The sequence below is a fragment of the Numida meleagris genome, chromosome 4 (assembly GCF_002078875.1).
Source record: "Numida meleagris isolate 19003 breed g44 Domestic line chromosome 4, NumMel1.0, whole genome shotgun sequence".
Classification (NCBI taxonomy): domain Eukaryota; kingdom Metazoa; phylum Chordata; class Aves; order Galliformes; family Numididae; genus Numida; species Numida meleagris.
In genome coordinates this window covers 21,156,673-21,183,159 of record NC_034412.1, presented here as the reverse complement: position 1 = coordinate 21,183,159, position 26,487 = coordinate 21,156,673, and the positions used below count along the sequence as shown (strand labels likewise).

Sequence of the window (26,487 nt, the reverse complement as noted above, 5' to 3'; positions counted from 1 at the left end):
ATCTAGAATTAGGATGCTCAAATGCAAATGAATCAAATTTCAAAAATGAGGTCTGACAAATTTCTGTGCCACTCTGGAGGTGTGTGCTACTTGCTCTCCCAGAGAACTATAAAACATAGACTTAGTCATCCAGAGCAAAAAGAGTCAGGAAAAGACATTGCCCAGTGAAGAGGCGGGAGGTGAGTGAAAAACTGTGTCCGTCCTTGAGAATAAAATTCTGGATGCAATGAAGAAGTAGAAGGCTCATCAGCCCAGACCTGAGTCTAATTCTACCTCAATGTAATCTTCAGTGGTGTGCTGTGACTGGCATCTGATATTTTTGTGTGTCTTTGAGTTTTCAAATACTGGATGGACAAAGTGAGTTAAGATATTAAGTTGTCCTGTTCTGAGCAGGCTACAATAGCTTGCTACCACAAAATTGGCCTCTTTTTAGGAGGTCTTCTAACTCCAGCTCATCGGTACACTCATAGAAAGGAGAACTACCCAAAGAGCCAGTGATGGGAAACACCCACATTCAGCTTCTGTGACATTGAGACCTTTAATGGCAACAAATGCAGTAGCTCTTGGAGCTGGCCACCTATGAGTATAGATTCATTCCTGACTTCATTTAAAGAACCGTACACAGAAAGTATTGCATGTTGAGAGGAAAGAAACTGGTCAATCTGGTGAGCAGTCTGTCAGGTGCTTGGGTATGACAGTAATATTTCTGAAGCACAGATCTTCAAACTATATCTGATCCAGAAGCTCACTAACAGGATACCAAGCACACAATGTGGCATCTTCCTCATAGCTTCAAAGGGCCACAATCCACATCTGAGATACAGAGCAGCTTGCACATTGCCGAAGCACTTCTGGTCATGGATGTACCAAAAAGCTATAACTTCTCTTGGGTGTTCCTAGACAGGCAAGCTGTGAGCTTAGCCCTAGTGAAACTGTGTAAGAATAGACACAAGGCTTCCTGCGTGAAGAATATACACAGAGCTAGCTGCGCAAATGTGCTTTGCAGCCTGCTCCAGTGAGATTTTCCAGCACACCCCACCTGTGCCAGCTGAGAAGGTTTGTGGTTACTCTGCTGGTTTTGGTGAAGCCCACCTCAGATGCAGTCTACCAAAATGCACATGATTCTTACAGGTGTTTCTATGAGATTTATACAGACAGCATCTTTTGAGGAGCCCCCTAGAAAGGGAAAAATGTGAGGTTACTACGTTGATCTTCTAAAGTAGAGAACAACTTCTCTTTTATGAAGTTGTTACGCTTACTGAACAGCGGCACTGCTGGAGGAAATGGTGCACAAAAACCTGAAGTTTCAAAGGTAGCAATGGCAAATTTCACATCCATCTGGTAAAAAGAAATAATGGTTTGCAGCAGTGTGGGTATGAGGCACGCTGGGACCTGGGCAGGTGGACCACACAGCTCCTTGGAAGGTCTCTGAGCTCAGGCTCCTATGGATTACAATGTCATATTGCAGGATATATATCTTATCAGACAGTATGTGGTTCTTACACATTATTCTTTTTCCTCATACCAGGAGAGATCAGATCAGGGAGCGATGTTATGATCACAGTCTGCACCATTTAACATAATACTCTAATAAATGGTGTATAGAATATTTTTTCTTCGTTAGAGTACTTAGAAAAGCATTTTATTCTAAGCCTTTGCATTGCATTTGATGATGAATAACAAGATGACAAATGTTATTTTCTTTGCATTTCAGTTATACCAAGTGTTACCTGGCCACTGTTGACTAATGGAAGCCAACAACCTTCACTACAGTCTGGCACAGAGGGATGGCAGTGAAGAAAAGTGGCAGCAGCCATGCTACCCATGCCTGCCTTGCATAGTCATTCCTGTACTTCATGTGGAGCTGCCTTGTCTGAGGGTTTATGCACACCCAGTGCTATGACTTCCTGAAAGATGTATTTCTGTTGAATGGCTTGAATTGAAAAAGTGCTGACTTGTATAGAAACTGCACTTTTTTCCCCCCAGTTTTCTGTAATATTTCCTTATCCATCTCTCCTCAGTGACTGGCATTTCTGGACAGAAAGCCTCACACACCCAAGCCTATAACTGCAATGGACTGGAGTTGAATGAAAATGGCAGGTTGGCCTAAAAGCAACATTTCCCACAGCTGAGATGTGGCCTGGATCATTGCAGATAGAGTGAAGTCTGCCATTTTACGTCTCTGAACTTCATTGTGAGGGGTCCACTTGGGCATTTTTGCTCTTCACCACCCTAGAAATGTGTAAATGTTCATTACCAGCAAGCTGCAGTTCAAGGACAGGTTTAACTTGTGGTACTAGGTTTGCAATATTTGATGGAAAGGGGCAGGTGCATTGCTGCTTGATGGTGGCTGCGATCTCCCTCTTCTTTCACTGGGAGCACCTCAAATCTGGAGGGGCTAGATAGACAAGTGCTCCTTTTTAGGGCCTGATGAGATAGTGTTCTCATGTTTTCAAAAGCACTGATTGCCAGAATTGCTCAAAGTTGTAGAAGAGGGGGACCTAATAAAGCCATGGCCAAAGGCAACGACTAGTTATCTCAGCACTGCTGTAAAGTATATGCGTATGTGCATTTCACACTGCTTGCCATCTCACTTGTCAAGAGCGAGAAGGATGTATGAGAGCATGAGAAATCAAACTTAGTTTGTGACTAATAGATCTGATAGGGATCCCTTAGTAGCGATCACACAGCAGATTGAGATCCGTCTCAGGAGTCTAAGAGCAAGAACATTAAAAATAGCCTTACTCTTTGTGGTCTCCTGACTGATGTTCTTCTGACAGTAAGCCAGGAAAGCTGTTACTAATTTGATGCAAGACTATTTAATGGGAGAACTTTAATCTACCTTACACCTGTATGCTATGGAAGTCTAAAATACATTAAAGCTAGAAAATGGGTGTTTATCTCTCTCTTTCTGAGCCAATGCCACTGAAAGGAACGAGTTGGCTGATTCCAGCTAAACATTAAATAGATATTAGTATACTGTGAAAAATGTCACTCAAAGTGTCTGCATCAAGATATTTTTGGATCTTTGCAGAATATGCTGCTTCCACTGCAGTTTAAAACAATTTTCTATGCTATAATCATCTCTTTGTTGTTGTACCCTGTTCAAGGCATTTTGGTCACTGTTACAAAAGGTTTGTGAAGGTCTGAAACTGCTGACATAGAGCAAGCCTGAAGGAGAAGCCACAGCTTGCAATCTCTATTGTCTCAAACCCAAGTTTCCAAGGCAATGCCATGCATGTAGCTGGATGGAAGCATCAAAGCCCATTGCCCTTGAGGTCGTTTGTTCCCATCCTGTGTTGGCAGTGTTCTGTGTGTACGTGAAGTTCCTCAGCTCCAAGACAAAGAAGCCAGAGCATGTGGCTGTACACAAAGAACATCTCCTGTGCTTGTCTGCTGCTCGGTTGATAAGCAAAAATGCCTGTGAAAGAAGCAGACACTAAATAAGAGGTAATTTATTTTCTCCTAAAACTCAGTGGGCCTTAGCTAACAGTTATTCTGGGATTCTGTAGGAAAAAAGAGTATAAAACCAGTTATACAATATGTTTCATTAACGTGTGTTGTCTTTGCACTCTGGGATTTCCCCATTTTTGCTGGTGTAATGCCAAATTGCCACTACAGACCAATGTGTTTTCAATGGTGCTTTAATGTTTGGTTGAGCATGTCCCAAAGGATTGCAGAGGAATGAGACCAGCTCTGACACCCCACAGTATGAATGGTGCTGCCCAAGGGACAAGGGTGTTTGAGACACGAGCTGAGACTCATTTTCATACTGGTGTTGTCTCAGCTGGATGATGGCAATTAGTTTGCCTATGGCTCACATGTTGCCTTAGTTTGGTGTTTTTCTTGAAGTTTCTGCACAAATTGCTCTTGTCACAACCAAAGTGCACACTCCGCAGTCTGCGTCCCCTCATCTTGGCACTTAGATCTGTGGGTATGAGAATGTCAACCCTGCTGCTGCCACAATGTATCTTGAGAAATCCCAGAGCACCAAACTCCCAGATTTAATCACTGAGATGTTTAATGTGGAGATGCAGCGGGTGCTGCTGAGAAATACAAAGTGTCCAAGAGGATCTAGTCAGATATGACAAAAAAAGATTTATTTTTTTTTTAAAGAAAGTTTAAGAAAATGCTTACAAGAGTGATTCCTGCCTTTACTTCAGATAGGTTTGAGTGGTTGCCTCTGTAGGTAGGGGAAACACAACCCGACAGTGCCATCTTGAGGAAGTGACAAAAGGCATCAAGGTGGGTCTTGGCTTCTTGTCATGGTTCTCTCTCTCTCTCTTGACATATATATATTTGTGATATATATAAATGTGACCACTGACAAGTGTCTTTACACACAAGTTAGAGTGAACAAACGGCTTCGGAAGTAAAATTGCACTGCACGTGAGTATAATCATGCCTTACACTTACAATGATAACCTTCCAGCTTTCTGCTACAAACCAAGTGCTAGAGATTTATTTGAAATGTTGAAAAGGTCTGTTCCCTTTAGCACAGATGCATTCTTATAAACAGCCGGTACAGAAAAGCCTCATAACATGAAAGGGATCAAGAGGGCAATCTGCAGGAAAGTGAAAAACCCCAAACAAATGAGAAGAACTTCTCAAAATGCCAAACAGTAGTAGAGTGGTTGAAACTATCAAACTATCACACAACCAAACACAGGCATTTTCTGAACAAAGAGTAAAGAAAAAAAAAAAGAGTAAAATCTTCTGTTCCATAAGTTTTGGCAAGTAACTTCACCAGGTTGATCTCTCTTAGAGCGGTTGCTAAGACCAAGCAAGTGGTGCTTACAGAGTGATTGTTCCAAGGTGGCTGAGAATCTCATGAAGGTAGACTATCAAGTAGGAATTTAACTGTACTCTTGCCTTGAAGTCTTGTGCGTTTGGACTCCTTGCTGACCTCAGGGGTTAATTTGTAGAAACACACCATGAGTGACATATTTTGGTCTTAGCACAAAGAGACTTCGCGGCCCTTGATGACGGACCCATACTCATCAGCCATCACTGTAGCCCAGGCAAGTCAGGCAGCTGGAAATCTTCTCTCCAGTGTTGCTTTTGTGATGCTGGACTTAAATTTTCTAGGGGAAGAAGTTCCTTTGCAAACCATTTCACTGAGCCTAAACTTACAGCTGGGATTGTTCTGAAGCACCAAGATACACAGTGGCAGCTTGCCAGATGTGCAGATACTCCTCCAATTCTACCTTAGTTTTGGCATGGAGGATTTGTTAATCAGTCACTAGTGAAACATACAAGCTCAGCTTGGTCATCACTTTAGCCCTGGCAGAATTTTCCTGGTGAAGCCATCTGGGGGGCCCTGTGGTGCATGGTACTAACATTACACTGTACCTCTGCGAATCTTAGCATTCCCCATTGTTTAACAAAAAAGTCTTAAACTGAAGTTAACACCACAACACACTGCCTCACAGCTTTGACATTCTGAAGACAGCAGTTGTATTGCTGTGTTTGCACAGCTTGCCATGCAGCTTTTGTCGCCTCTCTCTGATCTCCCACAGCAGTGGGTGGAAATGCCGACCTGCTGCAGCCAGAGGGAAGGGGCTTTACCCTTCTCCTCTCATTCATCTCTGATGACTTACAGTCAAGAAATTGGTGCATAAAAGAACAAATGTAACAACTGTGTGAAACAGCAGTTGAATTTTCAGATTTTTATCTAATCACAGGGACTAGAATAATTAATAATGCTGCAGAACAAATGGATGTAGCTTATGAATGAATGAACGTATTGTTTTATAATGATATTTCTATGTTGTTACATGTTATGAAAACTACTTTATCTGCATACTCTTAAGTATTTCAAATCGTATTGACAAGTTGGATGAACAGTTTGGGAAAGGAAGAATGCAATGGATCATATATCCATTCATCCGCATATGTAGAGATAGGATCAGGAAAGCCAAGGCACAGGTAGAGCTGAACTTGGCTAGGGGTGTGAAAAATAACAAGAAGGGGTTCTACAGGTACATAGGCAAGAGAAGACAAGTCAAGGAGAGTGTTCCCCCTCTGGTAAATGAGGATGGAGAATTGGCTTCCTCAGACGTGGAAAAAGCTGAGGTGCTCAATAAGTGCTTTGCCTCGGTCTTCACTAGTAGTCAGGCTCCCTGTGTCTGCCAGGACCCTGAACCTTGAGGTGTGGGTGAGAGGAGCGGATTTTGTCCCACTGTAACAGTGGAACAAGTTTGAGACCTCCTCTTGAAACTGAATGTGTGGAAGTCCATGGGGCCAGATGACATCCATTCTAGGGTTCTGAGAGAGACGGCTGATGTGGTTGCCGAGCTGCTCTCCATCATATTTGAAAAATCATGGCTGTCCGGTGAAGTCCCCGGTGACTGGAGAAAGGGAAACATTACTCCTATTTTTAAGAAAGGGAGAAAGGATGACCCGGAGAACTACAGGCCGGTGAGCCTCACCTCTGTGCCTGGGAAGATCATGGAGCAGGTCCTCCTAGAAGACATGTTAAGGCACATACGTGACAAGGAGGTGATCCAAGACAAGGCAGACCTTGGAGATTCACCAAGGGCAGATCTTGCCTGACCAATCTGGTGGCCTTCTACGATGAAGTGATGGCATTGGTGGATGGGAGGAGGGCGATGGATGTCATCTACTTGGACTTCTCCAAAGCCTTTGACAGGGTCCTTCATCACATCCTTCTCTCCAAATTGGAGAGGTATGGATTTGAAGGATGTACTGTTCGGTGGGTTAAGAACTGGTTGGCTGGTCGCAGCCAAAGGGTTGTGATAAATGGTTCTATGTCAGGGTGGAGGCCAGTCATGAGTGGTGTCCCCCAAGGCTCAGTCCTGGGACCGGTGCTCTTCAATGTCTTTATCAATGACATAAATGATGGAATCGAGTGTACCCTCAGCAAGTTTGCAGATGACACCAAGCTGAGCGGTGCAGTCGATACACTGGAAGGAAGGGAAGCCATCCAGAGGGACCTGGACAGGCTGGACAAGTGGGCCCATGAGAACCTAATGAGGCCTCGTGCAGGGTGCTGCACTTGGGCCAGGGCAATCCCAGGTATTTGTACAACCTGGGGGAAGAAGTACTTGAAAGCAGCCCTGCGGAGAGGGACTTGGGGGTCCTGGTGGACGAGAAGCTGGACATGAGCCAGCAATGTGCGCTGGCAGCCCGGAGGGCCAACTATGTTCTGGGCTGCATTAAAAGAGGAGTGGTCAGCAGGGAGAGGGAGGTGGTGGTCCCCCTCTACTCGGCTCTTGTGAGGCCCCATCTGGAGTACTGTGTCCAGGCCTGGGGCCCCCAGCACAAGGACGTGCAGCTCTTGGAAAGAGTTCAGAGGAGGGCGACCAAGATGATCAGAGGGCTGGAGCACCTCTCCTATGAGGAAAGGTTGAGGGAACTGGGCTTGTTTAGTTTGGAGAAGAGAAGGCTCCGGGGAGACCTCATTGTGGCCTTCCAATACTTGAAGGGAGCGTATAAACAGGAGGGGGATCGATTGTTTGTGAGGGTGGATAGCGATAGGACAAGGGGGAATGGTTTTAAGCTGAGACAGGGGAGATTTAGGTTAGATATTAGGAGGAAGTTTTTCACACAGAGGGTGGTGACGCACTGGAACAGGTTGCCCAGGGAGGTTGTGGATGCCCCGTCCCTGGAGGCATTCAAGGCCAGACTGGACGTGGCTCTGGGCAGCCTGGTCTAGTGGTTAGCGACCCTGCACTTAGCAGGGGGGTTGAGACTCGATGATCTTTGAGGTCCTTTTCAAGCCAAGCCATTCTATGATTCTATGATAAAGCTGTACACATAGTTTTACATGTAGGATCTAGGTCTTAGAGCAGCTTGGAGATGGAGCATGGTTAGAGATGAAATGGAAGGTTATGTAGGAAAAAAAGTCAAGATAATTATAGAATAAGCAATTGTTTAAGGTTTTAGAGAGCAGTGTTCAGTCTTGGGTGCCTCTCCTAAAAAAAATAGAGAAAAAATATAAAGCAGTCCAATTCAAGAGAGTAAAATGGGAAGAAATACAGTGAGTTACTTCTGAAATGCAGAAGTGGCTGAGCTCAGAGCACAAATGTTGAAGTGTGGAGGGCATAAATAGGTCTTCAAACACATTCATGATAGCTATTAAGATGAAGGGAATAGATAGTTTACTATATCCCCTCTGCAGATGAGAAAAGAAATAATGGCTTTACACAGCAGCTGGAAACGCTCTGCTCAGAAACTAAAATAAACTCTTGTAGCTGAAGATAGCTGAGCACTAGAAATACCCCTTGCTGCGAGGTGTTATTAAAAGCAATTTAGACATGTTTCTGCTTGCAGTAATACCAGAATGCTACAGCTGGCCCTTCTTTAGATGGCCTCTTCTTGCCTTTTCTGCAACTCTGTGTTTTCACATGCAAAAGACTGAGTTGAATTAGAAGTATTGCCCTGGATAATGTGACAGCTGTGTGTGTGTTAGTGCTGAGGGTGCAAAGAAGACCCCAGCTGACTGGGCTCCTTGAGTACCAATCAGTGTAATCCCAGAGTGTCATAAACTCTTCCCTTAATATTAGTCCTCCTTATTTTCTGCAAGTTGACAGCAGAGAGATATAGAAAAGGGGAGAGAGAAGGAAAGAAAAAAAGGATGTGATGAGGAATTAATGCCATTTTTCTTCAGATGCATCTTTACCACATGTCATTTGTAGACAAGAGTACGTGCTACTGAAGAAGTCCTTTCTGGGCTACTCACAGGAAACTGAGGTAGAGGAGCATGTGTCTTATTTTTGTGTTAGAATCTCAAAGTGTTGTTTAAAGGGTATTAGCTCTAACTTTCACTGCTAATTCTACCTGGTTAAAAACAAAAGGTAGCATCTACACGGAGCTTTTTCTCCTAGAAGGATAGGTCATTTGATATAATTTGACTAATGCTTAAATATCTGTAAGTATATTATTCTATTGCCAAAAGCACTGGTGCTGTAAATGAGGGTAGAAATACCATGCAGCTGCAGCAGACATAGATGGCAGATCTGAGGCTTGCTGCTAATTGTTGACTAAAAGTCACTCTTTTGTGGATTGTAATCTAGTAAATAGCCACAAGGAAGATATCTGCTTAACAGTAAAAGAAATGCCTAATTTTTACTTTTAGGGAGAACCACTTCTGATAAACACTGAGATTCTGCTCTGTCGTGCTAGATTTTAATGATGAGAGCTTGCCCTGTTGTCCTGCCTGCGCTGTGTTAAATTAATGATGGTCATAGCATTGATTCTAACTGTCAGGGAGCTATTTTTACACAACTCTGGTTTTAGCAGTAATTTAGGATTTATTAATACTTTTATGATATGATTTATTGTAAAGTTAGGCTGCATGATTCTTAGTAGCATTTTATCAGCACTTTGTAAATTCCATTCAGTCACTGACTACAGCCAAGTACAGCAACTTAGTAAAATGTTCAAGAATGGCAAGGTTCCCTTGAAACTTATGTGCATGTTATTGGAGGGGTGAATTCTAAACTCAGCTGCGTGCCCTAGGACCTTCTTCCTGCTGGTGAATTACTCGCCCACCCTTTCGTTGGCTCTCAGGGGGCGATGGGATCTGTCCCAAAAAGGGCTCCTCTTCTTTGAGTTCGATCAGTGGTGAATCTCAAGAAGTTTACCCTGAAAGGCGTTCCAGCCCAGGAAGAGATCAAGGACCACAGCTCACCGCAAACCTCAAGAGGCTCTTTGCTTAGACCCTCACTTATAGGACTGCAAGATGACTGTCTCTAGGCAGATAACTTGCAAGTCTGGCCACAATTCAGGCGAGGCCATCTCCCAGCCATACAGTTCCAGTATTCCCAGGCTGTACAGCTCTGATCCCTCTCAGATCAGGCCAAGGAGCCAGAGAGACAGTGTGGTCAGTGTGCCGGATCGTCCCAGTTCACAGCACTTGAAGTAGCAAAAGCATGATGGGGGCTTACTCTGTGATCACAGAGTGGCCTGGAGGACTGTACCAACCGCAATCCACCCTGTGACTGAAGTCAGTTCATCTCCTCACAGAGAGACAGTGTAGTCACCTCTTAGCTCTGTGCCTGTAAACTAATGACATTTTTTTCTTCTTTTCAACATGCCCAATTATGTAAGGTGAAAATTTAGTGTTGTACACAAGAGGGAGTTCTTTCAGCAGAGCAACTTGTTTAGCCCTCCTCCAAACCCTAGCGTGTAAAGTAATAGTTACAACAAACATGATCCAACCAGAGGTAGTAAAATCACAGTGAAACAGGACCTCTCACCGTCACTATTCTCCATTCTTCTTGACTCTTTCCAGTACTTCCAGTCCAGTTGTATAGATCTTTTCTGATACATACAGTAATAGTTTTGAGAGCTTTGTCAAGGTGTATTTCAAGCGGCGTGCCAGACCTTGCTGCTGACAGAGGTCAGGCTTCCCTCTAGTGGTTTGATACCTTCTACACAGCCCCACAGGCAACTAAGTTGGGCCTGTTAGGTTTTAGAGCTCTCCTTAGCTTTTGACAGGTGTATGTGGGTGCAGGTGTTTCCCATCAGAGCAGCCTCCAGCTCAGCAGGGTGTACCTGGTGAGTGCTGGCTGCAGTTGGCCTCTCTGACTTTGCCTGGTATGATGCTGCACCAAGCTCTGGTGTGTATAGGGACGTGTGCTGACTATGCTCCAGAAAATAGAAGTCCATAGTCTGTTTGGATATTTAATTTTTAAAGATAATTTTATGCGTATAAAAAGTGATTCAATTTGCTCATTGAAGGCAAAAAAATCTCCTGATGTGCCATTATATGCCAAGACAGACCTACAGCACAGACCCCAGTAAACTGGGAAGGTCTCTGTAGGCTTACAGTTTGTCACAGCAAGGGTGGCCATCTCTTCAGCTTTGCAGTACGGTGCCAAGGCCCTGCATCTGCCCTTTCCTGGGCTCAGGTGCTGTTCATTACACCAGTGTTTGTGTAGGTAGCATTGCAGCTGGGGCTGGGCCAGCAGAGGATGTGCTGGAGTCACATTTCCCACCAGCCTGAAATCACTAATACAGTGTGACGGACTTAAGTCTGAGCCAAAGGAGAAATCTCTGGCTTCCAGTGGCTGAAGCAGATGTTTTTAAAAGACCCAAGCAGTGTGAAGTCTAGGAACACAGCTCCTTCAAACACCTGTAAAGGTAGCTTGAGCACAGAAGCAAATTGCTGCATTGCTGTCAATGGTTTACAGGCATTCGGCCTGGTTCTGTGATGAATGGGGTGGGAGACCCACGTACCCACGCCCTGGGAAAGGGAAAAGGGAAAAAAGGGTAGGGAGATGGGCCTGAGAACAAAACAGTGGCAACAATCTGAGGAGAAACAAACTAATTTACTAAATAAGATATCAGAATGCAAAATAACACACTATAATACAATATAATTACAATTTAAGCTGATAAATCCAATACAATGAGAGAGAGTGTCCAAAATTAAAGTAGGCCTTACTCTAGTACCAACAGTCAGATGGCTGGGGAGCGAGATGCTGCCGGGACGAGAGACAGGCAGAAGGAAAACAGGTCTCGTGATCTGCCAGTTTTTATCTTTCCCTCTGACAGGAAAACGGTAACAGGGCAGCAAAGTCCCCTGGGGAATGTAGTAGTCCTTCTCTTCTGAGAACCAGGTACATATACTACATGGTGTTATGATGTGAAATACCAATAACTGAAAATCATAAAACCATGACAACCGCGAACCAAACCGTTCAACCAACATACCAAAAAAAACCCACCAAATCCAACAAAAACAAAGTAAACACTGCTCTAAGTCTGGAAATCCCAACTGGAGAACATTGACTGGACCTTCTGGCTCATACAGAGCATCTATGAATCAGGAATTCAAGAAACCAGCTTACTCTTACAGCAGTTTAAACAAAATAAGACATATACTAATCTACCAGTGCCTTTTGTTCAGAAGTGTTAGTCATGGGGGACTCCTAATTTCTCTAGTTTTGCAAACCTTATGCATCAGGAACCGAACTTACGTAGGAGTTTTTGTCCTTCCCCTCATCCAGACCGCAGCATCTGCCGTTTCTTCCAGATGCTTACTTGCTTTCTGTTCCCCTGATTTCCTTCATGTGCCACTGCTACATTTTGTCACCAGCACAGGGAAGAAAGCAGAAAAAGGCAATATTTTTCTCTCTAAACTAACGTGCTATTTCCTTTTCACTGGAGACTGAATATTGCATTCACAATGTTTTTTCTCAAATCGGTATTATTACAAATAATAGAGGATGGTTCATGGAGAGTTTTTCTTCAGCTAATGTTTTTAAAATGAATCTTGAAATACTTTTGTTTTCCTTCCTTTTTTTTTTTCTCCTAATTTTTGTGTTACAGCTTTGTGGTCAATTGACGTTGCTGAAGTAACTCTGACGTCTCCTGTTTGTTGGTCTTGAACTGGTTGCTTATTGAGTGAAATAATTTGATAGCCTGAGCATTGTTGGTCAGACACAGGCTGTTCTGGCACAAGGTGGAGAAGCAAAAGGGCGGATGAGGAGGCTGGAAGATTGGCTCCACCCCCATTCTGTCCGTTGGTGCCATGTTGACTGTGGAACTCAGCACTAAAGCAGGGCAGAGAGGATGACCTTGTCGCTGGTGCTAGAAACTTCTGCTGTGCTTGTCGTTGAATATGAACAGTTTGGAGCAGACCTGGAATAACCATTGCACTGTCCTGGTGCCTGCTTAAGCAAAGGGTGACTGATGGTCCTGTGAAATCATACTGGCCCTGTGTTAGCATGTGATGGAGGTTGCTGGCCTTCACTGACCCTGGAAAGGTGGGTGAGGTTACACCAGAAATAGCAGTAATGCTGCTTTTAGAGAAAAGCACTGGGTTTTCATGACACCAAGTCTCCCTGCTGCCCGTGTCAGCATGGGTTATAAACATGTTCAACAGCAAGAGGGTAAATACAGGCCTGAGGACAAGCTCTATCAGCTGCTGCTCTTACCTGTGAATTCACCTTTCTGATGAGAGAAAGTGTACAGTTTTCACTTGCATGCATTCCCCTCAAAGTATTGCTGCCTGCCAGCCCTGCTGTTTGCCCTTCATTCCATGATCCGCAGTAACTGTGGGGCAGCTGGTGGCTGTCAGTGAGAGGTGCTGTGGAAAGGAGCAGGCTTGCACAGCTCAACCCTTCACAAGCTCACGGTTTAAAGGAAAATGGCCACGTGCTGTGGTTTTAACATCTGCCCTGGCATAAATCTGCTGTGATGATTCAGTTTGTCAGTGTGCTCACACCTCCAAATAGCGGGGATACAGGTTTACAGGCAGCCAGCCTTATGGGAAGATCTGTCTTTGATGTTCCTTTTCCTAATAAACATAACGTGACCATCACATCTTGGTTTTAGATTAGGAGTAGTTCTCAGAAAAGGGAAGAAAAAGAATGTGAGAGATAGTGCTAAAACTGATAGGAGTTGGACACCTCTTGCAGAATGGTTTCTTTTTCTTGCATTTGTTTTGTTTGGTTTTTGTTTGTTTATTTTGCTTCCTATCAGCTTCGCAGCACAATTTTGGGTGCATGAGAAGAAGCTCCTGTGGTTTCTCCTTCTGTATGTACTGAGTGACGTACTGCTTGGGAGCTGAAAATGGAAGGAACTGGGCCAAGCACAAGAGTGACAAATGTTATTTAGCATCTTTAGTTTCACACAGCCCTGTCTGAGAGCAGAAGAGCAATTCCTCTTTCCCTCAGTTTTGCCAAAAAATGAAAGAAAGTAACAGCTGAATAGGGAAATGCTTCAAGGGAAGCTAGAGTAAGGCAGGAGGGGTTTGTGCATCTATGAGGAAGAGGAAAGTGTCGAAATACACCACTGGAGAAAAATCAGCCTTGGGTTTACCAACCCCCAGTCACACTGTGCTGCTCTGCCAACTGAAAGTGTCGTCTGCACTTCCTAAAGGGAGAACATCCACCATCCACCAAACAGAGAAGTTACAGATGTGCCGGCTGGTGCGCTCCTCCTGGCTGCACTGCGGGTGCCTGGGGTTTGCCTGACACTGGGGTCTGGGAGTGAGGCACCTGAGGTCCTGGGTAATGCCACTCAGGTCTCATATGGTCACTGGCCAGACCCAGTGGCCTGAAGAGATTAAAATTAAGGTTTCAGTTCTTCTGTAATTACTTGGTTGCCACTGAGAGAAGTAGAAGAGCATTGAACAAAAGCTGTGTTTATATTATGTTGTTGACCAGAACAGCAGTGGAATATCTGATTTACCGTAACAGTGTAGATTGAAGAGGAATTTCTTCTTTCCTGACCCCAGATCACTGCTGGCTGTTAGCAGCTCCTGCCGGTGCTGCCCTGCCGTGGTGGCTGCTGAGCAGCTGTCCATGGCTGCCTCTGCTGTGGAGCCAGATGAGATTGTGCAGTTCCCTTCCATCCACCACCCAGGGCTGTTCTCAGAAGAAATGGTCAAATGATCCTTGGTACGGACAGCAGTGCAAACTTAAGCAGGCTGTGAAATAGCTCTGGCAATGTGGAGGAGCTATGCAATCCAGGTGTGTGTGTGTACTTTTTCCTGCCGTTAGGAAACATGATGTCTCTGTGCTGGCGACATGAAGTAGGGCCTCTGATGGTGCCCTGAGAAAGGCCCACCAGTCCTTCAGTTCCTGCCTGGTGCTATGTGACTTCTGGTGGAGATGTGATGTTGCTAGAGCCAATTTTTATGTGTTAACAAGTGGCTTTGAGCTGTGATACCCACAAGGCCAAAAGACCAACAAAGTTGTAGTTGTGGTTTTGAGCCTGACAACAGTCTTGCTAGAAATATCTGTGCCAAACTTCAACCCAACCCAGAACAAACTTCTGTCTGGCTTGAAAACTGAGGGCCAGAAGGGCAAAAGCATGAAGTGTTCACATTGGTAGAAAAAAGTTGGCAGAGAAAAGTGACATGAGAGCTTTGAAGCTGGTAAAGCTGCCGACAGAGCACTGTATTTCAGGCAGATGGGGCTGCAGATGCTGCAGCCTGTTAGTGCCTTCATGGAGGGCAAGGAACACACGGTGTCAGATGCTATCCCCGTCTGCTGTGTGAGCTGCCCATGTGGGACAGCTGCTCCCATCGGAGTGACTGGGTCATGGTTCTGAGCCCTCAATCAGAAACTGAGGCACACGGGAATGCTTCTAACTCAGGCTAACAACTGTGAGCCACCCTGATTTTCACTTCCCCAGCAGAGCCCTCTTTCTGTCTTCGATGAAAGCATCTCTAAACTGTGTCATAGTTTCTTGGTGAGAGCTTTCGCACTTTCCCCCCACACCTGACATCCAGTTGAACTCTCATTTTTCAGTCAGCCACCCCGACTGTGCTTGGCAGCAGGGTTCAGTTATAGTGTGACAGCAATGGAAAGCCCCAGGCAGGAAAACTGGTGAGAGACATCACCAGACCTCAGCAAGCAACAGCATGAAAGCTGGAGGTCATTTTGGATGTTATCTCGCAGTGTGCTTGTGTCCCAGCTTGTGCAGCCACCTCTGGCATGCTACAGCAGCTCTGCATGTGCTGTCTGGTGATTTGATTTTGGTAACCTGTCCGTTCAGTGCTTGTGAAGAGGATCACACTGGCTCTGTCCAGTTGTGTTGTTGCTTCACGGAATCATAATTAATGTTGCACAGATGCCCACGCGAGATGTTTGTGCCTGCCTGTGTCCTGTGGCTGCTGAGAAGACTCCGTCTTCTCAGGGCAGGATGCGGCCAAGCAGCCCTCCTGCCCTCCTCACACCAGTACCCTAACAACATGGAAGGCATGGGGTTGGCATCAGCCAGACTTGTCACTAGAGAAATCTGCAATGTCCTGAGGACAACTTATGCTGTGGAGTGTTGTCTACGACAACATACTAAGGCTTCCCTTCCGTCCGCACCTCCGCGTGCAGGGGCATACGGGACACATACACGGTATGTAGCGCAGAAATGCCCCTGCACGCGGAGGTGCGGACGGAAGGGAAGCCTTAGTATGTTGTCGTAGACAACAAGTGGAGGTTAAGTTGCATGTTTTCAAAAGCTTGGTGGATGTAGTGAAATTTCTACAGTGAGATCAAGTCAAGCCAGGCAAGGCCTGCTCCACCTGTATGGCTATGGCCCATCTATGTGTGGAGTGGGAGCTGGCTGCCTTGATACAATCACAGAATGATTTGGGTTGGAAGGGACCTTACAGCCCACCCAGTTCCAACTCCCTGCCCTGAGCTGGTTGCCCTCCACCAGATCAGGCTGCCCACGGCCCCATCCAACCAAAGCCTCCAGGGATGGGACACCCGCAGCTTCTTTGGGCAGCCTGTGCCTGTGCCTCACCGCCTTCTGAGTACAGAATTTCTTTCCTTCAGGCCACGGTGGATGAATTGGTATCTTGTCAGCAAATGCTCACATCCCCCTCATCTTCTGGTGGTTACTGAGCTCATCGGAGATGCTGGAAAATAGTAAATTGCTGCTGCTTCCTCACTGCTTGATACACCCCTTAGCCCTTCTGTGTGTGAGAGCTTGGCCAGAAGGTTATAGGTTTAAAAGGCAGTTCTAGGAAGGCAGCTCAAAAGCTCCAGGTGGAAAAGATGAGTAAGCTGAACAGCACAATCCAGTACTGGCTGGGGAAATGGAGTGTGTTTCTCCATGATGCACTTGGTGTCTGTGCTATCTATCACAGCTCCACCACAACCAAATCCCTGACTGCCCACACCTACCTGGATAGCCCCTCTCAAACAGTGCAGAACAGAGATTTGGGGCCTGTTTCAAAGTGGAAGCACCACCCCACAACACCACAGCCCAACTATCCCATCCGCAGCCTCAGCGAGTATCTGAGGCCTTCCCGCTGCGTGCACCTCCTGCGGCAGCATGATGTGAGGTTCGTGTGGTTAGAAAGTTTGGCCACCTGGCCAAGCGTTCATGGTGCATATTTTGTGCAGGCAGCTGCTAGAGGAAGGGGTGTTACTTGGAGCGAGACGGGTGAGCAGAATCTGCTGAAAATACTTTGTAGTCAGCTTTGTGTCTCCCCCACCCATTTAATTAGCGGTTAGTGGAGGAGCAGTATTTTTTTTCCTGCTGCATCTAAAATAACTGTTTGGTTTGTGCAGTGCTTTCACATCTGAACAGCTTGCACCCGCATCGGTGAGACTGCAGGTGCAGAGAAAACACTGGCAATTGGCTATTCTTCCAAATCTGCTCTCTTGCACACAAATCCTACACAGAGGGATAAATCTTGAAGATTTGTTTAGTTTTATTTGGGACCAGTCCATCAAATTAAAGTCACAGATGCATTCTGTGTGTATGTCACTGCAGTGGTGCAGAAGACCCAACAGCACACAGGGCGAGGGCCTCACTGCACCCTGGGCTGGGGCGGGAGAAGATACCCATCTGCGCATGCACAGTGCTTTGATGTTTGCAGAGAAAACGCAGGAGCAGAAGCAGGGAGAAACCAGCCTCCTTCAAAGGTGCACTTTGTCATCAGAACCTCTTGTAATCCCACTCTTCACTGTGCTGTGAGCAAAGGCTGGATGTTTCTTGCAGATTTTTGTGATGACAGAGCAGCTTTCCCCATTGATGTCTGAATCTGTGGCAAGTGCAGTGAGGAGCCTGCAGCCCACCCAGACTTTGCTCCCATCCTGCATGGGCTTTGCTGGGCAGCCACGCAGCCTCTGCTGGGTGAATAGAGGGCTCTGCCCAGCGGTTGCCTGCAGCAGGGTCTCTCCCCGAGGGGTTTATTTCTTTTGGCACTTGCCTTGAGCAGGAGGAGACATGAGGCTGAGCTGGGCGTGGGGCTGGAAGGCAGCAGCAGGGCTCAGCCTAGCGCCTGCGGGCAGCTGGAAGCCCAGCCCAGGCTCGGGAGGTGTGGGTGGAGGTGTGCAGCTGGTTTGCACATCCCATCCCAGGGCACGTGCTGCTGTCTGAGCATCATTATGGGGGGGGCTGGTTAGCTGTTTTGCCTCCTTAGCTGTTTGTGAGTAAGTGCATCAGAGGTTCCTGCAGTGCTCTGCCTTTGAAAATCCCAATCTCCGTTGCAGCCCATGCTCCCTGGGATCCTCCAATGCTTCCATTTAGCTCATTAAGAGACAGTGCTCTGTGCCAGTAATACAGATTTATTTATATTGGATACTTTGGAAGAATTTGTTGCTAGTTTCTTTAGATAATTATTTACACTATAATGTTGAACTGACTCCATTTACAGAGTTGTCATTCCCACCCACCCCAGCTCTTCGGGTAGTATTTTTAATCCAGCTTGACTCAGATGCATTCAGTGTGAAGTTTTTTCCCCTATACCAACAATTGCAGTTCCTTCTGACCCCATATTTCTATTGATGACCATTTTGTCGCTGTCATACAGTCCAAACGATGCTGTAAGCTTGACTAAATCAGGCTGAATGTGCATCTGCTTCTGTGATTGGGTGTTTATTGCTAAGAAGAGACGTTTGTGACATAAAACCATCCACCTTACTTGCTCTGCAGTGGTTTCGCTTTGAGATTTTTTTTTTCCTTTTTTGATATTTCAAATGATTTCTGTTTCACAACTGCAGCTACATCAAAACTGGCCCAATTCAGGAGGTTGGACAGCAAAAGCTTTTTCCACTGGCTGTACTTGCTGGGGTTTGGGGGAAATGAAGGTGTTTTGCAGAGGAAAGCTGTCATCTTACTCAAATTTGGATAAGACAGGGAATTGTCAGTGGTGATCTAGATGGTTGCGTCAGCATCTGTACTGCTGTGGTTGTCTGAATGAGGGCTGATTTTCATGTCTGAATCTTTCCCATGAGCAGAAAGTCCCTCCATCATTCTCATATGAAAAGAGAGCCCTCTCCATTTGGCACTAATGCGTTATGCCCCGGAGCTGAACTTCAGCTGTTTTGCCGGAGTTAGCGGAGCTAACTCTTGCTAGCTTAGGAGATGCTTCCTGAAATTCCTTGTTTACAAAGTAGTAGCAAATAGCATCCAGGCAGCAGTTTGTGTTGGCGAGGACCGAGGCAAGGTGAACAAAGTTGTTAACCTTCTGTATTGCAGGGCAGCTGGAGCTGAAGGAGTCCATTAGAAACCGAAGGAGATGCCCAACGTAAAGAGGCAAAAAGCATACGATGAACACAGCCATGTTTGCAGTCACGATGTAGACAGCCTTCCTGATTGACTTTTCCTTGTGGCAGCTTTCATTTTTCTTTCTCGTGAGCTCTGCAATGACTTGCGTCGAGCAGTAAATCACGACGATCAGTGGTATGAAAAACCCTCCGATAATAGCACACAGCGTGATGACGGAGGGCTTGACAGAAGATTTCTCAAAGCAAAATTTATCTTGTTCTCGGTTTTCTACCATTTTAATGAGGGAAATCAAGCAGATGATGACTATCCAAAGAAATCCAGATGCAAAAGCTGCCTGCAGCGGTGACCGCAGTGCTTTGGCTTTCAGAGGATACTTGATTGCCACGTACCGGTCGGCTGCTACAGTGGTGATGATGCCGATGCTCATTAAGCGATTTATGAAATAGCCACCTTCCAGAATCAGACACCATCTGTCCGCCTTCAACTGATGGAACTGGGATAATGTTTTAAAAGGTAAAGTAAAGAGCAGCAAGCAGTCAGCCACAGCCAGGTTGACCATGTATACTCTGGTTTCTGTCCACGTGCTGAGCTTGCAGCAGAACACCCATAGCGCCAACACATTCAGCAAAATGCCCAGCAGCAAAACTGGGATGTAAACACACAGCTGGACAAGTGGAAAGTTTTCATCAGCTGTGATATTGCAGCTGCTCTGGTTCATTTTAGAGATATTAAGAGGCACAGGTCCTGGAAAAGCAGATTATATTTTTTAGAAGCTAGAACCGGTGATTAATTCAGATAGTACCTCATGGGCCTCAGAGCTTTACCAACAGTGAAAATGAGACCGAGCAGATGATGCTGCAGAGCAGAACTGTCTGCAGGGCACCTGGTGGGAAGGGATGGGATGGGACACGAGCCTGGTCAGTTGCAGAGGGGAGAAAAGCAGCTCTCACTGTGTCCCATGCAGGGCAAATGGCTTGCAGAGGGCAATGCTGGAAAACGGTTGTGCTTCTGTTTTGGGCCAGAATCAGAGAGAGATCTGTGGGCTGCGTGCTGTCTTTCAAGGATTGTGAAAGTTGGTCTCAGTCTCTGAAGTACTAGAGCAATCTGCCACAGAGCAAGAAGAAAAGGCATGGCAAGAGATGCGATCAGCAGCCATGTGAAATACAGCGGTGAGCTGAACATGATCTGGTGGGTGTTTTTTTCACCCAAAGGGCCATGCTGCTCCTTGCCTTCCTGCTTTGGAGGAGTTAATGCAGGATTATGATCACAAAAAACCTGCGAGGTCTGAGATGTCTGTGGAGTTTCCCTGTGAGGGAAACATGGCTCCATGTGTGCTGATTCTCTGGGCTCTAAAGCTTCCTGGCTAAGCCATCTCTAGGGCAGTGCTACAGCCTCTATGGGAGCTGCAGCTCTCAGCCAGCTTTGAAAAGCATGCTGCCAAGCAGTCCTGCAGTGAGGGAACGTGCACTGTGGGTACCTGCAGCAGCTCTATGCTTTGGATATGAGGAACGTTTTGAGACCAGAAGAAATAAGGGAAACGGGGAAATTGTAATAGACGATAGGGAGACTTAGCAGAGGTGGAGGCTGCCCTTTAGCACCCACAACACGTCTACTGTGGCTAGTATCAAAATGAGATTTGAAAATGCACAGGCTCCAGTTCTCTCCCAGTTTCTCCACCACCATTTAGGTGTCCCAGCATGGATGGAGAAAGGCAATGCCTAACAGAGCTCCAGTAACCATGCCAACAAATAACCAGGATGAATTACCTGCTCGCTCGCTGTCCTCGGAGAGGTCAAATGTTCCTCCAATCTGGTTGTGGTGCAGCATGCAGTGTGCTGAGACCTCCCAGCAGTGCTCCCAGCATGTGACCGGTGAGGTGTTCTGCAATGACCACTTGCAGGTAGCTGTGGCAGCAACAATGCTGGTGGAGGAAGCATCCCCACCCCTCCTCAATGCATTTCCCTGGGGCAGAGCTTCCTCTGCTGCTGCTGCTGCCATGGCTCACACCACCCCCTATTGACTGAGGAGCCCAAGTAGTAGCCCTGTGTTGAGGTGAAACATTCGTCTGCTGTGTGATCCTGCAGGCGTTCCTCTGGCGATGGAATGACTTCAGGTTTTTCCTTCAGTTCACTTTCCAGTGCCCAGCGCTTCACTGGCATCCATCGACCTTTCTCCCCGAGGCTGTGCAGGCTGCCCAAAGAGGACATGTTGTCCTGGAGGGTTCCTGAGATCCCCTTTCTGCCACCTGAACTGCTGCTCACTGTGCTGAACCTCAGGGCAAAGCAGCCTCGGCGGGCTCCTGGTCCCATTCACCCAGCTGTGGGAGGGCTGAATGCTAAGGTTTGCAGACAGTATTGTGTTTTTCATAAGTGTGTTTCAGTCTGAATCACAGTAATACTCTTCTCTTCCACAGTTCTCATCAACCAGTAATTCTGAGACAACCTGGCACCGTGACCCTTTGACCCCCTGAATTCACATGTGCCCTGTGGTGCAGGCACCTCCTGGCCAGGGACTCCATGGTGGACATCCATTGCAAGCCCACCTGCAGGAAGAGCTCAGGTGAGTGGTTCAACAAGCTCAGAGGTCCTGCTATTGGTACCTTGAGTTGCTGTCTTGGGCAAAACCTTCCAACTTTCTGGTTCTAATGTGAAGACCTGCTTCCAGGTCTAAGAGTAGCTTCTGGAATATTTGTGCATTGCAAATCAACCTTTGAGATTTACTCGTTGCTAATGTATTGTCATTATAAAGCTTGGCTTAAATATCTCTTCTGAGGCCTTCCGTGCTGCCTCTTGGCAAATCTTACAAGCAGTTGCCAACCTATTAGTACACCCAGCATTCTGATCCCTACGTAACATCATTTCTGTGTCATGATCCTTGTTAGTATTTTCATTTTCAAAGCCATCCAGCTCCTGAGTTTTGGTAGCATCACCACCGCACAGAAGCCACTTTGTGGACAACACTTGAGGAATGTGCATATTCCTATTATCTATGGCAAGGCATTGCTACTGGTATTAACCATGAGAAGTCAATTCATCCGTGGAGCTCAGCTCATGGCATTTCTCCAGCACCGCACTTCTCTTTCACAGCGTGGTGCTGGGATCATCCCACACCAGGCGAGGGCAGCTGCTTCCCCACCAGCTCAGCGAGGCTTCAAGGGAGGTGCGGTGTCATCAGGCACAAAGCAGGTGGCTGTGAACAGCAGGTTCACCAGGATATGTCAGAGCAGCTCAGCATCACTTACCAGCTTCTTTCTTGGTGGGAGAAGACAGTGAGGCAAAATACTTCTGTAAATTAAAGCACCAGTCACTTTTGACATTTGTTTTTTGTTCCTTCACACTTAATGTTATTCACATACATGAAACTGCAGTTTTCAGGTCTGAGCATAGTACAACTGCTACTGGCTGGACCCTCCCCAACCTGCTCCCTCCTTCAGATGATCTTTGCCCCAGCCCTCTTTTGGCCGACTTGCCAAAAAGCCTTGTTTCTGCTCTGAGATTTCTTGCCACAAATTCTTCAAAATTCTGGACTTCTTGGGTTTCTCATCTTTACAGAAAGCTGAGACAAAGTAGTCAGATTTTAGGTCATGCCTGGACAACCTTTGTTGTATGTTTCAGCAGCAGTACTGGGTGACTTGCACCCCTCTGCTTGTGATTTGTGTGTGTAAGCAGCTTTTTTGTTTAAGGAGAGAATGTCTCCTAACTGTTTAAATACCCATCACCCTGATTTTTGCTGAGAGCTATTTGATCTTTACACTTCCTGAGCTCTAAGACTTTTTTCTGTACTGAACAATCACTTTTTCCTTTCTTTGTAAGCTCTGCCTAGTGTCTAACTTGAAGCTGATCCCCAGCCCTCCCCACAGGAGGCAGGAGGCAGGGCTCTCCTCAGGGCGCTCACCCATGCTCCTGGTGCAGCTCTGCTAGCTCAGGTGTGCAGGGCCTGGCACATGGCAGCAGGACAGGGCCTGGGGGAAGGAGAGGGAGATACCAGTGTCCCCCCCACACACAGCAGGACACAGGACACTGCCATGCCCTGCTGCATTCAGGCTCTGCAAGCTTCTTGCCCGGTGTCTTTCCGTCTCCGATTTTCTAATGGGAAGAAGCAACATTGCAACAACAGATGTTGACCAAAATGAAAATATGGGTTTGGGAGCAGAACATGTAGGTGCTATTTTTAGCTTGGAAAGCCTGCAAAACAACAGCGCTAATTGCATCAGCCCCATGCCGTGAGTGACCCTGGCTGCTGAGTCTGCTTCCCCTTTCCCTGTCCTTACAGCTGCGCAGGAACCAATGGCGGCATCTAACGCACTCACAGGCTGCTTTGTGCTGTAACCCATCTTTTCCCCTCCAGCAGCACCAACACTGAGCACCAACACTGAAGGGCTCAGCTTGTCTATCTCCATCCCTTGGAATTTGCTGGGCAGTGCTTGTGTTTGGATGTTTAGATGTTAGCATGATGACCCTTTCATTTGAAATAGTAAAGTTTATGCACCTCAGTTCATGCACGTGCAAGTATTTAGGTAGGGTTGGTTCCAAACAACTTGTGGGAAGACTCACAGGTGCAGTGCCCTGTAAAACTACGGGATCCTGAGTGAGTGAGGTAGGCTGAGGATACTGAATGTCTCAGTGAATGCAGATGTCAGAATTAGTGGCTATGAATCATTGAATCATAGAATCCTTAGAGCTGGAGGGGACCTTTAAAGGTCATCTAATCCAACTCCCCTGCAATGAATAAGGGCATCCACAGCTCAATCAGGTTGCCCAGGACCTGATGCAGCCTTGCCTTGAGAGTCTCCAGGGACAGAGAATCCACCACATCTCTGGGCAGCCTGTTCCTGTGCGTCACCACCCTCACTATAAAAGACTTTTTCCTTATATCCAACCTAATCTAACCTCTTTAAGCTTGAAGCCATTTCCCCTTGTTCTACCACCACAGACCCTGCTACAGAGTCTGTCCCCTTCTTCCTGTAGCTCCTCTTTAGATACTGACAGGCTGCTCTCAGGTCACCTCACAGCCTTCTCCTCTCCAGGCTGCACAGCCCCAGCTCTCTCAGCCTGTCCTTGTAGGAGAGGTGTTCCATCCCTTGGTTCAATTTTTTGGCCCTCCTCTGGATGCGCTCCAACAGGTCCATGTCTTTCCTGTACTGAGGACTCCATGAACAGGAGGGTCTGGATGAACTGAGAGCCATCAGTTGTGCAGAGAGGCTGCAAAGCCAGACCTGGCTGTACCTGCAGGTGGTAGGATCAGAGCCAGTCCAGATTTCCTGACTGCATACACCTATTCTTCCCCCAACCCTGCCTCAGCGGGGTCCATCTGGCTCCTTGCCTCCTACTTTGGCCCCTTTTGTAGCCGTTTAGGAAAGAGAAGGCAATGCAGAAGTGCAATTTTCAAAGAAATGTTAAAATGTATTTAAAGGCTGTGTGTGGTCTAACTGGATCCAATTCACATGCAAAAGCAACATGTGACATGGTGGTAAGAGGTAGAAAAACCACTTCTGAGATCAGGAGGCCTTTCCCAGGAAAGCCTGATACCTGAGCCCTGATAAAGGGCTCATGCTGACTTTAGCAGACACCTCCTTATATAGTAAGAGTGGTTTCCACACTTTTCCCACTGCTTCTATCTTCTTTTTATTCTAGCAAATGAACATTTACTTTTTGTACCAACAGGTACTGTGCCAGTTACAAGCCTCTTTAGGTTTTACAAAAGCTTAGTAAAGTTCCAGCCCTGCTTGTTGGACCTGCTGAAAAGCTGTGCCTGCTGCTTCCTGCTGTCATTACCCAGATTCCTATGCTGGGAGACAGCAAAGATTTGTGTATCGCCATGTGATCATCTTCATGAATTGCTCCTCCAATGGACTGCACAGAGAATTTTGTCTCATGCTATAGGAGGGTCAGAACCCAGAAGACAGCAGTGAACAACACAAAGTAGATGCAGCCCTGATCACTCCAAAAAGAGTCTTCAGAGGAAGCCTGATGTGGGTGGGGCCTATAAGGCCTTTCTGTGGAAGCTGTGGTAGAGCCGTGTCTGAAGGCTTCTCAGAACTGCCCTGTGTGATGAAACATTGTTTTGGTTTTGGGAAGTCCCAGCATGAAACTGGGATGACTTTGGCAGATACGATCTTTGGATTTTTGAAGGGTATATTTTGACCTATTTAGGGGACCTGGTTGACAGAGTCCATTGGGAAGCAGTTCTAAGGGACAGAGGAGTCCAGGAAAGCTAGATATTCTTCTGGAATGAAATCTCGAATGCACAGGAGCAGGCTGTCCCAGTGTGCCAAAAACGAGTGAGTGGGGAAGAAGACCAGCCTGGCTGAGCAGAGAGAGACCCGGAGTGGAATGAAACCCTTATAATCCAAGGGGAGATTACTTGTGATCTACTACACCACTTGAACACACACAGATCTATGGGGCCAGAAGGAATCACCCTGGGGCCGGCATGTCCAACACGTGGCCCACAGTCCACACGAGGCCCAGCACAGCCTATCCTGTGGCCGCCCCCCACCCCATGCCATCATAGCAGCAACTCTGCCACTCTGAGTGGTCTGACCTGACCCCAGGCACACACCCATAGCTCAGCACCAACATCAGTGTCCTACCAGCACTGTCTGGGCTGAAACCAGGGCATGGGAAGAGCAGGGGGTAGTGCTAACTCAAGTGATGGCAAATGATTGTTTGCATTTTGATACCTTGGTTAAGCAGAGTCCTGTGAACAGCAAAAATTATGCAGCCGTGATTTCCATTCTGATACAGGAATTTGAGAACAGGTTTCAAGATTGCTGAAAAAATCTGCATTTTTTAATATATTCGCAATTCTATATTCAATTGACATGAATAGGTTACCTGCGAATTTTCAAATGGAATGTATAGAGTTGCAATCAGACATTCAACTCAAAGAAAAATCTGATTGTGTTTCCACCAGACTTTCCTAAGACCTCTCCTACCTGAGGTAAACACCGCTCCCTTCACAATCTCTCCTTATTCATGTCATTGCTTTTTGGCAGCACGTACATTTGAGAACAACTGCTTTCAAGGATGAAACACAGGACGAGTGAAATTTCATCAGAAATCTCTGATGAACACCATGAGAGCTCACTAAGAATTGCAGCCACTGCCATCAAACCAGACCAATGTGTTCGTTCTGCAAAAACAAGGGCACATATCCCACTGCTTTTATGGTTTTGATGACATCTTTTTTTTTTTAAATGTTTTAATAAAAATATTAAACAGTGAAAGACGTTTTGTTACTTATATACATTCAGTATATTGTGTCTTTTATGAGGGCTGCTCTGGAAGTAATGCCTCCTATATTATGAAGTTGGCCCATGCTGTCAGAGGCAGATGTTGGTGATATGGCAGTAGAGGTTGGACCTTCCCACCAACACCCTGTTATGTTTTGTTGCCGTGTGACAGATGGCAGCAGAGAGGCATTCTGACAAATTGGCAAAGGTATGTCCTTGAATTCCTCCATGCAGAAAAAGTGGCATCCACTGACATTCATCGATGCTTGCAGAACATTGATGGAGACCAAACAGTGGATGCCAGCCCAGTG

At 46.3% G+C, this 26,487-nt stretch overlaps 1 protein-coding gene and 1 long non-coding RNA gene across 3 annotated transcripts in view; one reads left to right on the top strand and one right to left on the bottom strand.

Moving 5' to 3' along the window:
• LOC110398258 overlaps window positions 1-2,890 on the top strand; it is a 37,535-nt gene extending 34,645 nt beyond the window's left edge. For both annotated transcript variants that reach the window (XR_002438287.1, XR_002438288.1), the window contains one exon: window positions 1,715-2,890. This is a non-coding gene — a long non-coding RNA (uncharacterized LOC110398258). The remainder of the gene's footprint in view (window positions 1-1,714) is intronic.
• Window positions 16,993-22,434, bottom strand: LOC110398971 (G-protein coupled receptor 35-like). The gene is made up of 2 exons (XM_021397073.1): window positions 20,709-22,434; window positions 16,993-19,686 (listed from the first exon to the last, which is right to left on the bottom strand). Exons 1-2 carry the CDS (start codon window positions 20,938-20,940, stop codon window positions 18,722-18,724), a joined length of 1,197 nt encoding a protein of 398 aa, XP_021252748.1. The 5' UTR covers window positions 20,941-22,434; the 3' UTR covers window positions 16,993-18,721.

Coding starts and splice junctions, on each gene's coding strand:
- LOC110398971 (XM_021397073.1), bottom strand. CDS start 20,940: ATGGCAGCAGCAGCAGCAGAGGAAGCTCTGCCCCAGGGAAATGCATTG. Junction 19,687..20,708: donor CGAGGACAGCGAGCGAGCAG/GTAATTCATCCT, acceptor CTGCTTTTCCAG/GACCTGTGCCTCTTAATATC.